At 34.1% G+C, this 14,428-nt stretch overlaps 1 protein-coding gene across 5 annotated transcripts in view; it reads right to left on the reverse strand.

Annotated features, from left to right (window-relative positions):
- Positions 1-12,834, reverse strand: part of LOC102683494 (dynein axonemal heavy chain 6) — a 120,903-nt gene extending 108,069 nt beyond the window's left edge. For 4 of the 5 annotated variants that reach the window (XM_015345202.2, XM_015345196.2, XM_015345211.2 and 1 more), the window contains exons 1-8: positions 12,632-12,834; positions 6,102-6,269; positions 5,310-5,443; positions 4,716-4,846; positions 3,520-3,675; positions 2,296-2,417; positions 1,920-2,084; positions 471-574 (exon numbers count right to left, since the gene is read on the reverse strand). In XM_015345202.2, coding sequence (XP_015200688.2) covers positions 471-574; positions 1,920-2,084; positions 2,296-2,417; positions 3,520-3,675; positions 4,716-4,846; positions 5,310-5,443; positions 6,102-6,269; positions 12,632-12,634 — 983 coding nt within the window. In that variant the 5' untranslated portion in view covers positions 12,635-12,834. Of the gene's footprint in view, positions 1-470; positions 575-1,919; positions 2,085-2,295; positions 2,418-3,519; positions 3,676-4,715; positions 4,847-5,309; positions 5,444-6,101; positions 6,270-11,428; positions 11,545-12,631 lie in introns of all 5 variants that reach the window. The other variant, XM_015345217.2, reaches the window with a different exon arrangement.
- Between the last annotated feature and the right edge of the window lie 1,594 nt (positions 12,835-14,428).

The following is a 14,428-nucleotide window of genomic DNA, read 5'->3' on the forward strand; positions in this document are numbered from 1 at the left end:
TTTTTACTATTTATTTCTGTTTGCTTATTAACATATTAACTATAATTAAAATGTGAAGAGCGTTTCACAAAACTAAAATCAACAAGAGGTCTGTTGTTAATACAATACATGTTTATTCTTAATCATTTAAATTTAATTTGCTACAGATACTATATTTAACAAATAGACCCCTCATTAGTATTAAGAGATATCTAGCAAGATCCTACCCTGAAAACAACAATTCACCACTCCTTCGTTTGATCTCTCTTGTGTGCAAATAATTCATAATTATTTCTTCACTTAGAATATTAATTATGCAATGCTAATTGTTCATCCTTTTGAAGTATGACATTATGAAAGGTTGTTGCATACCAGTCAAAGCTTTCGAAGTCAGCTTATTATCATCACTGACTGGTGCTCAACCCATAGTTAGAATGTATTGTATACTGTAAATACATAAAGTATACTTTGAGACATTACTTTCAACCAACCTGAACTTTGTAAATAATGGTAATTGGAAGATCTTGTTGAACATCTTTCTCTCAGACAGCCATTCCAACACACGTGTAATTTCACACTTTTCTAAGGCTGACACCTAAAAAACAAAACAATTACACTGGAATTCTTTTCTTCCCCCCAGTAAACAGCTATTTCTGTATTCTAATTTAATTGTAAAACATCAAACAATTTATTTAATTTCAGTTTCTCTGGTCATATTTAAAGATAATTGCAGGTAATTTGACCGTTTTATTAATATCTTATTTATCATTTAGTGTTTAATTCAAAGGGTAGGATGGTGGTGAAGTGGTTGGTATTGCTGTCTTGCAGAGCTAGAGCGCAATCTATGTGGAGTTTTATGTTCTCCTTGTGTTTGCGTGGGTTTTCTCTAGTCTCATGCCACAGTCCAAAGACCTACTGGTAGGTTAATCAGCTTAAAATTGTCAAATTGGCCCTGGTGCAAGAGTATGTGTGTTTATGCCTGTATGTTCCCTGTGATGAACTGGCATCCTGTCCAGGGTGCATCCCATCTTAAACCTGTTATTCCAGCTTCTCTGTAACCCCATACTGGTTAAAGAAGGCTTGTTCAATACAAATAAACAGAAGTGTGTATCTATGATTTAAAAATCCTTGCATAATGCTATTTTCAGATTACTTTCATCTAGTAGCCATACCAGTGCACAGTATAATTAATACTCATATCCTTCGAAATCCTTACATTTAAATGTTTAGTGTTTACAGCACTATGCAGATTTGAATTTAACAATACATTAATATTATCTTCTAAAATAATTGTGTCTGTTCTGACAAATGTCCATAGAAGAGTGATACTGAAAATGGCTTTGTTCATTGGAGCATCTATCCATTTAAGTTATAAGGTGCTCTTAATTAACAAAATTATAACAAATCTTATGGATTCCAAGTGATCATTTGAAGTTTTCAAGGAATTACTGTAAATCATTATATTCATTACATCATTAATCATTACATTTATTTACATTTCTAAGATTCCAGGTCAGTTTATTTCAGTCCTGCTCCTTGCTATCATAAAGAACTATGTTTATGCAAGCATTCTATTTACAGAATTAGGGAATTCATCGAACATCAAACAAAAGAAAAAATGAAAAGAACAACAAAAACAAATACTTTCAGGAATTTAATTTGGATGTTAAGATACAATATGATATATATAGTAAATATCATTGCATTTTATGCCAGTCTAAAAATAATATACTGATTTAAACAGGTCATAAAGGAAGGTGAAAGTTACTGGAATGGATTTTATTTACATTTTCCTTTGAAGGCCTTTGTGCCTCTCTAGTGGCTTTGTGAATTATGAGTTAATAGGTCTAGTAAGATCAGGCTTGATTTACACATCAAAACTTTGATGCAACTTCAATGTGAGTAGCAGTTCTATGAACCTAATATCATGTAGCACTTACCTTGACAATGTAAGAGGCACTTACAGTCCAGTACTGCATGCTCTGCTTGGCTGTATGAGCAGAAACAACCTGGAGGTCATATGGATTATATCGAGCCTTTGGATCATTTCGGTTTCTCAGCAGGCAGTATACATATTCCCCTTTGTTATCCGTCTTCTGTTCTTTCTTTTGAAGAATACAAATTTTGAATAGTTTTACTTAAGACCTACAGTATTTCTAGTGTCTACGTATTTCTTTATTACAAATAATCAAATGCATTACATGTAATGCCTTTTCAACCTTATTTTTGAATTATGAGACCATGTAATTCACTTGATTACACATGAAAAAACTGCTAAACACTGTACACAAAAAAATGAATAAGAACAAAACACACCTCATTTGCATTTTTTGAGTCTGTTGATGCCCCTGAACTGTTCTTTTCAAGAAACTCAGTGCACCAGCCTAGCTTTTCTCTGAGCTTTAAAATACAGTTCAGAACACAGTCGTCCTCTGGTTCTATTAACACAACAATTGAAAAAAAAATAATAAAAAATGTATAAATAATACAAATAGGAAACAAGCACTTTTCAGTAAGTTTTAGTATCTCTTTTCTTGTATTTCTCTGCTAAACAAAAATGGAAACATTCAGCAGGGGTATAAACAAGTTTAAAACAGGAAAATCACAAATGAAATGTTTAACAACAAAAGGAAAGTACTGTATGTGAAAATTTGCAATGCAATGTACAGTAGTTGACAAATAAATAAGTTCATTATTGTACACTAAATTTCCACTTTCTTAACATGACACTGAGTATTTGACACTGTGAGTCTCCCTTTCCACACAATCCTTTGTCATCCTTTTGCTCACTGGGATCTTGCCTGTTGTTGTAACAACATAAAAAACTGAAAATGAAATGAAGCCACTCCCTTTATTTTGTAGCAACTAATTCATTTAAACATACTGTATAATCCAGTATTTTCTTTTCAAAAAGCTATTCCATTACTTTTACCATCATGGCCGGGTAGGTTGTTCCATACTCCCACAACCTCTTTGTGAAAGCAAATGTCTCTTCTTCTCTGTTGTAAATGCACTTCCACTTAGCTTATAAAAAGAATGCTAAATGCTGAACAAAATTCCGATAACATTTCCAAAGATCAAACAGATAACTTTAATAATCAAGAACTTGCTACAGTCTCTTATTAATAGTGAAGCTAAAAATAAAAATTATTTATTTTTAATAGTTGCAAATGCAAATCCATCAATTTCCTAGCCGCTTCTTCCAATTCGGGGTCATGGCATAGCTGGAGGCTATCCGGTAAGAAACCGCTACAAAGCAGGTTAAAATCCGAGATGGGGCCCCTGTCCATCAGAGTCCATAGGGCAGACAGACACAAACACAGACATAAACATACTCACACCAGGGCCAATTTTCCCTGAACCCAACTAGTATGTTTTTGGTGAGGAAACCAGAGCACCTGGAGGAAATCGACACAAACATGGGGAGAACACACAAACTCCACAGAAACAGTATCCCTGGTCTAACCACTGCACCATCATTTTGCCCAATTTTCAAATTGTAATACAGACATATTACAGTATATACTGTAACTACTATACCTGTTTCATCATACCATACATCTTTGACCATGTCTCCCTTATAATTCCATGTTGGTTGTTTTAAGGAGGCTTGATGAATCTGTTTTTTTGGCAGAACAGTCTTCTCTGCATCAAGTGACTGTCCATGAGCTTGCTTCAAACTACAGTTACTATTACCTGCAATAATCAAGGCATTGTTAAATTTCTGCTTTGTTGGGTATTCTTTCTACTTTTATATCTTAAATAATACTGGCAATTAAATGTTTACTTACTTAAAAAATCTCCACTTTTTGGAAAAAATGTATTATTTTTGTCTTGGTTTAAAAGCATCCTTTTCATAACGATGCCAATCTGTGTTCTATACACACATGCATTTAGAGGCATTATAAACAAAACAAATGAGTATTGGAACCAATAGCATTTGTTCTCAAACAAATTAATATTGAAGGCTTTTTAGAGGTTTTTCAGTATTAATGTTATGCATACTGTATCAAGAGCTGACTGCATTTTACATAAAGATAATATGCTAAACGAATTTTCAAGGCAAATAACGTTCGAGGGTAAACAGTGTGCTAAGCACTATATGTATAAAGACCACACATCAAAGTAATGGAATTTTATTTCATATTCATAGCAGTCTTTATATTGAGATTAGTATTCACATACTGTATTACAGTAACAACTATCACTATTGTGACTCCAACATGTTATTCATTATAAGAGAAGAGAAGAGAAGAAAACACAGAGTAACGCTCCACGGCTGAAACGTTGTGTTTTCTTCTCTTTTCAGCATGGAATAAACCTATTACTTGTTCTTTTGCAGCCTACACATGCTGATGCAGCTACCCACCTGAACTATTCATTATAATAGTACATTTATATTTTAATATTAAAAGCGTTAAAAAACCCTTATATTTAGACATGGAATTAGGCTGTCCGAGACATTCTGATGTCAGATAGGCTGCATAGGCTTGCGCTTACATTAAAAGGTTTAGCAATCTTAAGCTTCAAATTAACCAAAGAGGTTAAACACTAAACACTGGCTATACTATAGCCAATATGTAGGCTATTAACAGGACAAAATTAAGTAAGTTCTTATAATTTAAACATTTTGGACATATAATTAGTCTCTGTTTTAAGGTTATTTGGTGCTAGAGATATCTAAAAAAATAATTTTTTAACTTTAAAGAGCAGTCCATTATAAAAAGTGAACTTACATTCCTGTAGATTAGTGGAAGATTGCAGCTGAGCATGTGACATCAATTTTGGCAATAAATGTTTCTCATGAAAAGTCTTCTCTGATACTGGGTTTTCATCCAGCAGTTGGTTAACTTTACTTCCATGAGACCTCAGTGAGTTAAACATTTTCAAAATAAAAAAAATCAAAATTTGCCTTATTGTGTCATGCTTCCTAATAATTAAAATTATAATAGGCAACACTAATCCCCACTAATTCCACCCAGGTGGACAATGTTGGACAAAAAAAAATGATACAGCACAAAGGCCAGTTACAGTGGGTCCACTTTCACACACATCTATTTTTGCAAAACCCCCAAAAAGTTGTGTGCACATTTAGTAAAACAGACCTGGGTACTATATGTTCTTTAAGTTGTGAAATGCACGATGATTTGGCTATAGATAAAGAATAAAAAAGCTTCATTCTAATCAAATATACCATATTTCAGTGCTTATCAAAATAATATACACAATATACATTGCAAACAGCTCATCTAAACTGAAAATAATACCCTTTCATTCTCAGTAAGGAACGATGAGTCACCAACCTTGAAATAATTAAGATCATAACTTACAGATAAAAATAAGTTGTATTATTTTCCTCTTGATTTTGTTTCCACCTCACATCTTTCCTGTGCATTACAGTATGAATCTTGTCCAAGGTCTTTTCATCTGTCTGTCTTTGTCGTGCTGAATAGGATGAATGGTTCTAGTCACAAAATAGTTGAAACTATGTTAATAAAAGCTTACAATTTTTAGAATTAATTGCATATAAATATTGTATTAATTGAAGTCTTAATACATGGTTATTTAGTAAAGATGGGGGCTAAGACTTTTCACTAGACAGTTTTCTTGTTTTAATTCAATGATGCTTTTAATAATATAGTATATGACTCTTGGTACAGGACAGTATTTTTTTATCTTTAATGGATCAGAAGTAAAAGTCAATTGGAAACCATTATTATTATTATTGCATTTTTAAGTTTTATATTTGATTCAACAGATTCAGTGAACGCTACATACAACTTAATTGGTTTTTCAAAAAACAAATACGATTTGTCTTCGTGTAAAGAAATAATAACAAAAAACTTTTAATCTCAGTCCCTTCTTCCCTTCCCTTCTTAATTTCGCATATCCACATCCACACTAACTATTTGTTCGAATGAGGCCCTAAACCTAACAAACAAATGTTTCTGGACATTTGCCATTGCCCTTTGAGCAAACTGTGGAAATCCCTCACTTTTTAGTTACTGAATCAGATGGACAATTCCACCACAGTTACATGAAAGTAATTATCAGTTTGTGTAAATTTCCCTTTTAAAAATGATTTATTAACTTATTCAGACAGCTATTCTTAGAATACCTACCTTTGGAACTTGACTCAAATGATGATTATTAATGGAATGCATTCTCCTCTGACCCTGAACCATCTGAAGCATCTCAGAGGTCTCAGGCTTAGCAAACAGTTGGGATGAGAGGTGATGCTTTTGTTTCATTCTACACCTTTCATGTTCTTTACTCAGCTGGTTTCCATCCTGGTTAAAATAGAAACAATTGTGTACCTTTTTCTGAGACAATAAAACAGACACAAAATATGATAAACAGGACTCATCAGATCTTTAAAATGATCTTTTTTTCAAAACACTTGGGGATATAACAGAAGAAGACATAATATTTTTATGACGGGGTTTCAGTCATGATGTGGACATGCCTTCTGGCAGTCTTCTGGAACTGAAAACACTTTCATGATTTACACAAACAAGTGGAGAGCAAAACCAAGATATTCTATTTACTGAAATGATCTCTAACCTTGCTGGTTTCCTTGATGCAGCTCTAGATGTTAGCACAACAATGAGCCCATCCAAGTTGTTAAATAATAAACAATACAACTGTTGGCTGTTAAGGAAACGTTTTCAGATTTACCTTAGCCTTACCTTAACCTTAAAAAAATTCACAAGAAAGACTCTATTAACAGATTCAAATAAAAAAAAATGTGTATTGAACAAAAACAAAAGGAATTTAAGAGGTCCACTCATCCATTATCATTAAACTGCTCATCATGGTGAGAATAGTTCAAAGCCAATCATACTGTAGAAACACAAAACAATATATTTGGGTGTTCATCCCCTTAATAGGGATTCCAATCCATTGCAGAGTAACAAAAGTATTTTTTCCACAGTACATTGTGGAAGATCAGTGTTTGTTTTAGCACATTTTCTGCTTAAAAGCAAAACATTCATGTTCAGCACTCATTCTGCAGATGCTCTAGAATAATCAAGGTAAGATGCGTCATGCACAACACCTGGAGACAAAGCAATGGGAGATACTCAAGCTTGCATAGTGTATTGCGTACCCACAGTACATACAAAACTGAAAGTAACACACCGCAACATTTTAAATTAGAATCTTATGTACAGCATAATAAAACTAAGGGCATCTAGTACTATACTGTATATAGAATAAAAGTATTCAAATTTGAACTTATCTACAGTAGCAACTTTTTTTGCTCTTCTCAAAGATTCTCTGAACATCTTTTTTAAGGCACCTTGTGTTTGGAAAATGTAAAGTTTGGACATAGAAAAATTACATAAATATCTCAAACACATACAGTTACAATAATACAGTAATAATATATAGCTACATACAGTGGTGTGAAAAAGTGTTTGCCCACTTCCTGATTTCTTATTTTTTTGCATGTTTGTCACGCTGAAATGTTTCTGATCATCAAACAAATTGAAATATTAGACAAAGATAACACAGGTAAACACAAAATGCAGTTTTTAAATGAAGGTTTTTATTATTAAGGGGAAAAAAAAATCCAAACCTACATGGCCCTGTGTGAAAAAGTGATTGCCCCCTAAATGTAATGGGACACACACCTTCCAAAAAGTTCAACTTTTGTCTCGTCAGTCCACAGAGTATTTTCTCAAAAGTCTTGGGGATCATCAAGATGTTTTCTGGCAAAACTGAGATGAGCCTTTATGTTCTTTTTGCTCAGCAGTGGTTTTCGTCTTGGAACTCTGCCATGCAGGCCATTTTTGCCCAGTCTCTTTCTTATGGTGGAGTCATGAACACTGACCTTAACTGAGGCAAGTGAACCCTGCAGTTCTTTGGATGTTGTTGTGGGTTTTTTTCTGACCTCTTGGATGAGTCGTCGCTGCGCTTTTGTCGGGTAATTTGGTCGGCTGGCCACTCCTGGGAAGGTTCACCACTGTTCCATGTTTTCGCCATTTGTGGATAATGGCTCTCACTGTGGTTCGCTGGAGTCCCAAAGCTTTAGAAATGGCTTTATAACCTTTTCCAGACTGATAAATCTCAATTACTCTGTTTCTCATTTGTTCCTGAATTTCTTTGGATTGCAGCATGATATCTAGCTTTTGAGGATCTTTTGGACTACTTCACTTTGTCAGGCAGGTCCTATTTAAGTGATTTCTTGATTGAGAACAGGTGTGGCAGTAATCAGGCCTGGGTGTGGCTAGAGAAATTGAACTCAGCTTTCCAAAGATGTGATAAACCACAGTTGATTTATGTTTTAACAGGGGGGGCAATCACTTTTTCACACAGGGCCATGTACTGTAGGTTTAGATTTTTTTTCCCCTTAATAATAAAAACCTTCATTTAAAAACTGCATTTTGTGTTTACTTGTGTTATCTTTGTCTAATATTTCAATTTGTTTGATGATCTGAAACATTTCAGTGTGACAAACATGCAAAACAATAAGAAATCAGGAAGGGGGCAAACACTTTTTCACACGACTGTATATGTTTTTTCATATATTACACAGAAATGTTACAATAATTTGACTAGAAATGTGTCATTTTTTGTCAGGGACTTTTTACATCCACAGTCACAGTCAGTAGCACAAAAGCAGGGAGACAAAATGGGGGCCCTCTGTATCAGCTATTTATTATACTATAGTTATATTAATTGTTGCATATAAGATGTAATGCTACTAATGATTTCCAGACACTTGCTCAGTTATGAATCATGCATGTGCTCCATAGAGGATTACTGTTTCTGAAATCTGTCATCCTGGACTACTGTATGGATAAAAAGTGTATGTATTTTGAAATATTCATGAGCATGTAGGCTATTATCTTTCATTATTATTCATGCTTTGAATCTAGGCAAATTTTGATGGCTAACTTTTACTGTCATCTGACTTCAAAGAAACAAAGAATTTTCTCACAGCTTTACTCAGACAAATAACACTTGATTATAAATTGATGACAATCTCAGCGAAAAAAGCTAATTATAAGTTTCTAGATTCCCATGCACCATAAAATTATGTTACAATGATTCTTTATCATGGCCTTTAAAGTTAAAACCTTAGGATTAATTTTAAGGATTTCAATGGAATTAAGTGATCTGTACAGGGTATGTGGAAACATACAGTATCCATCCATTTTTTATCCAATACTGGGGTATGCCAGAGCATAACTTGGCAAGGTGGGATACACCCTGGATGGGATGCCAATCCATCGTAGGGCACACACAGACACACACACTGACACTAAGGTCAATTTGTTTAATAGAAGACAATTAATCTACCACTACATCTTTGGATTGTGGGAAGAAACTGGAATGCCTGGAGGAAACCCACAGGAACACAGGCAGAACATACTGTATGACCTCAGGAATTAAACCCAGGGTCCAAGCATGGCAAGGCAGCAATGCTAACTACTGCGTCATGCCTAGAAACAAATTTTATTAATGGCCCTGCACTAAAATAAATAATAGATAAAATAAATAGTGCTTATTTTGATTATATAAAGAATACTGTAGAATTACTGTATTGCCATGTTCCAGGAGTAGTTCATTTTAGAACCTGGATTTTATGCCGTTACAGGACTTGGAACATTCCAATAAGTTGTATAATAAGTACAGTAATAAGTACTGAATTAATTCGTAATTGCTAAAATAACCAAGGTGTTGCAGATTAGTTTAATAATTGAAAATTAGATAAGCAAGAGCAAAGACTTAGAGAAACACCGTGTGTAACCATTTAACATGGTTAACTGCCCCTTGGTAAAGGTCAATAACAGGAATACAGCATCCACCAATGAATGCTTTAAAAACCACTGGAAAACAAAACAAAGTTCTGTGTAATAAGAATCAAAATGTCATGAAATAAACTGATGCAATCTGTACAAATAACATGTATGTTAAAAAAAGTGTCTATGATGGTATTCTGTTTATGTCAAGGACAAATGTTGACAAATTGTTTTCAGTTCTGAAAATACTGTATTGTAAGACATAAATTAGGGTTCAAAGCAACAAACTACAGTATAACATAGGCTAAACATTTTCTACTGGAAAAATAGAACTGTATATACAGTACAAATACTGTATGTAAGCCCTATGATGCATACTGTACATTAAGTGTATTATTTCTATGTCTTAGTCAAAGTCAAAGTACCTCAATAAAAGACTTAAGAAAATTATTTATTAGATTACTACTACAAATTTTACTACAGATCTTTTCAAATTAATTATATATTATTTTACACCTGTAATAAAAACAGTACTAAAAACATACTGAATGTTTTTAATGTTTTAGTCTTCATACTAAAACATTAATTAAAAAAACAGACGCACATGCCAAGGAGTGACAATTAACTTGGTCTGCAGTAAAAAAGGCAAAAGTATAAAATTGATGCTTTCATAATTGTTAATGTTGCACTGCAGTACATGGAGGGGAAGGACAATTGCTATTTCCTAACCTTGTTTTCGTAGCAAGAACAACATATTAATGATTTGTTTTTATGTATATACAGTACATTATTAATAAAATAATGTTTAGATTAAATTGGAAATGTAAATATGAACTGGGAGTGGGGTGGTGAAGGGGAGGGGTTCCAGCTCCACTCCCAGACAAAAGGTTGAATTTCTACTGTAGAAATAAAAACAATTACACATTCATTCATGTAAGATTTTTGTAAAGTTATACTGAAAGTCATAACTATACTAAAAGTCAGAAAGTGTTTTCTCTCCTACTGTATGTTATCTACTGTACTATTGCACTACACAGTAAAATATTCTGTCTTAAACTGTCCCAGTGTTATACACTAAGACAGAAAGCCTCAAGAGGAGGTTAATGAAATACAACATGAATCCAAAAACTACTGCAGGGCCTAAGGGGAGCAAAAATAAAAGAGCAGGAACGTCTGGACTGAAATGAAAGGATTTCTTTTCAGTGTCTCTTCATTTTAAATATAATGAAAATACTTTTGTGATCAAACTCTGCATTTTATTGAAATCATTCTTCAGTCATACTTTAAAGCATATAGTGGAATCTGGCAATGAAAAAGTATAAAACACTATAACAATCAAATCCTCAAATGAGACCACTCCCTGTGTGTATTCCTTGGTTCCAGGATGCAGAGGATTACCACAAGAAACATCCGACCTCAAACCTGCTTGTTGAAAGTCAGGAGACAGAGCACTGAAAAACCTTTTAAAATTAAAAATGGAAAGGTGTGCTCGCTAACAAAAAGAAAAAAAAGATGCATGTTTACAATTCAAGTCTCATCAATGAGAGAAAAGAATTAATTCATACTTTTCAGTCCCCAAAAAAGCCATTTCATTTATTTTTAATTTATTTTTCTTTTTTTTTTATAGATATGAAAACATGGCTTGGATGTGTGCTCCAGTGATAGCAATGAGTGGTCATGCCCACAAGGGAGAGTAACACCTAATTTCTGCAGAGTATAGCATAGCCAGGAGCACTCAGCAGTTCCTATCCACACACACACATCCATTTGCTTAATGCCAGCCCTCCCTCAGGCACAGTCCGAAACTAGAGGGAAACTAGAGGGACAAAATAAACAAAGGTCCAGCAATAATAAATAACTATTGTCCTGCCAGTCGCTGTGCCACCAATGTCTTTGGGCGATGCCCTAAATCGCTGCCAACCACAAATAATATTTGGGATTTATGGCATTATGCCAGGTGATATACAGTATATTTATGCCTCCAAACAGTTAGGCAGGCACTAGGTCTAGTAGGAGAGGCAGTCTTGTTATCTGGGTGTTTACAAAACATTAGGTTCATAAGGGTGCATAGCTTAATAATAATAATAATAATAATAATAATAATAATAATAATAATAATAATAATAATAATAATAATAATAATTCCTTACACTTACAGTATACAGTATATAATTTTTGGACATATCACAGAGCACACATACACAGACACTTTAGACACGAATTAACCCAACCTGGACGTTTTGGTGCAGTATGCATGAGAAAACATAAGCACCCAGGAAGAATGTGAATACAAGAGACCATGTAAACTCCACATGGATGATACTTTTAAAGAGAAACGTAGACTACTGTACGTCGTCATTATAAAATTGTTCAAACACTTTTGTTTTTTTAATGCACTCTGCTACTTTGTTTCAAATGTTTACTAACTTTCTATAGATACTCATTATAAAAGTGTTCAAGCGCTCGTTTTTTTAATGCACTCTGCTACTTTGTTTCTTTGTTTCAAATGTTTACTAACTTTCCATAGATACAGTACTAGAGTTACGTTACCTTTTGTATATGGTAACAATGGTTATTTCCATTACAGCATCGTTTAGGAAGGGATAAACAAATGTTTTGAGCAGACGAATTACTTATAATATGATTCATATACTCGAGCAGAAGCACTTAGTATAAGCAATAATAGTCATGGAGAAAACGCGGTGATAAAGTGTTTTTTGTCTTCTATTTGAAATTTTAAATTTCGCAATATTTAGCATTTCACAATAACTTAAGCCTGTTACTAATAATTGTGGTGTAACTACACGCACTGTATGTTGGATAATTTCAGTCTAACAAAATAATTTATAAAACAGAAAGAGGCGAAACATACAGTATGCATGCGTTTAAAGTAGTTTACTCACCATGTCGAGAAAACTAACTTTTGTTGGGCCAGGAAGACGGAGTGAACATTCACTGTAGTAGTCAGTAGAAAAAGTTATGCTCTTAGTATCCTTTTAATTTATGACAAGCAGCACGCCTTCGTGAATTTTGTTATGTCATGTCTGTTTGCCCTATTCTATTTTTTTTCCCCAACGTAAAACACGAGTTAGAGTAAAGTGCTCACTCTTTCAGCGTCAAATAGTCACTATGGAAACCGCGGAAACGAATATAGCAGCTTCACCACAGAAGAGCCTCCAGAACAGGACTAGTTGCCAAAACAGAGGCATATAGTGCTCATACAGTGATAGCCTTAAGGAAAACCTTTAATTAATTTCCAAAAGTACAACTGTCAAATGTACACAATGTAACTGTTAGGTAATTGTAACCTAAGGCATCGAGCACACAGACACAGTAAAAGAAACCTATCGTGTTTTGAAATATTAATTAAATTGCTTGATAAACTCAACCATATATTAATTTAAACATAAAATGTTTAACTATAACAGACATAACTGACATGGAAAATATGATACTAAGTAAGGATTAATGTTGTCGATTCTTATTTTAACATTGTATTTCGTCAATGAGCATTGAACAGTTTCATATCCTGGACAGGGGAGGGCATCATAGCAGAAAACTGCATATTCCAATCTGGGAAAGTGTCAATAGAAAAGTAATAGTTAACCAATTAAAAATACTATTTCATTGTTTTCCTAAAAAGTGCTTTTTTTATTTTCAAGGTAACATGGTTAGGTATTATATTGCTAAATATGTTTTCTGAAGTTGCTGTAAAGAACAAAAAAAAAGCAATTTCATATATTATATCTAATAAATAAAAATCTAACCTTTGCTTGGGAGGCCTTGCAGTTTGCCTTGCAGTGCTGGAAATCTGAGATCAATTCCTGAGGTGCTGTCTATGTGGAGTTTGTACTGTATGTTTTCAGCCAGTTTGTATGGGTTTCTTTTGGGTGCTCTGTTTTCTGTACATTCCAAAGGTATACTGGTACTGTAGGTTAAACTTTCTTCCGGGAAAATTTACACTTGTTTGAAGGTGTGTATGTTTATGTCTGTGTGTGCCCTGAGATGGACTGACTTCCTATCCACGGTGTACCCTGCATTAAGCAAGTTGCTTGCCAGAATAGGCTCCAGCTTCCCTGCGATCCTGGATAAAGAGGTTAGGAAATAGATGAATGGATAACTTTTGTTTAAACCTGTCATACAGAAAACTGCTTGAAGAGCGTTTCTGACTGCTAAATATGGCATCTGTCATTGGGTTCTGAGAAACAATTATTCTGCTCTTACTGTTCTCGCTCATGCATTAGCCTGCTGTTCTTCAAAAAAATTGCTACACCGTATGTGGTTTATTTCACCTCATGTCCCCTTGGCTTTTGTAACAGGCTTTAGATAGCAGATCAGTTCAACCAGCAAAGCCTGTGCAGTGAAGTGGAATGACCCACTCACTGCCACTTTCTTAATAAGAAAGAAACAAGTTGAAGGAAGTATACAGTATGACTGCAAGTAATGAGTCATTACCTTACAAGAAAGGGTCAGAATTTGGACTGAAAAACAACAAAATGTTTGCTTACTCTTAAAGGTGAGGAAAAGAGACCCAGGCTACCATATAGATAACTTTAACAAATGAGATAACTTACACATGCAAATCACAATTAAACCAGGTAGAGGTCGTGTGCAAAGTAGATCTGCTTTATTTTCTTCACGATGCTCTGGGAGACCTTCATCTCTCTGGCCATCGACCAGAGAATACTGTCACGAACACG

Source organism: Lepisosteus oculatus, chromosome 2, assembly GCF_040954835.1.
Source record: "Lepisosteus oculatus isolate fLepOcu1 chromosome 2, fLepOcu1.hap2, whole genome shotgun sequence".
In the NCBI taxonomy this organism is placed as follows: Eukaryota; Metazoa; Chordata; class Actinopteri; order Semionotiformes; family Lepisosteidae; genus Lepisosteus; species Lepisosteus oculatus.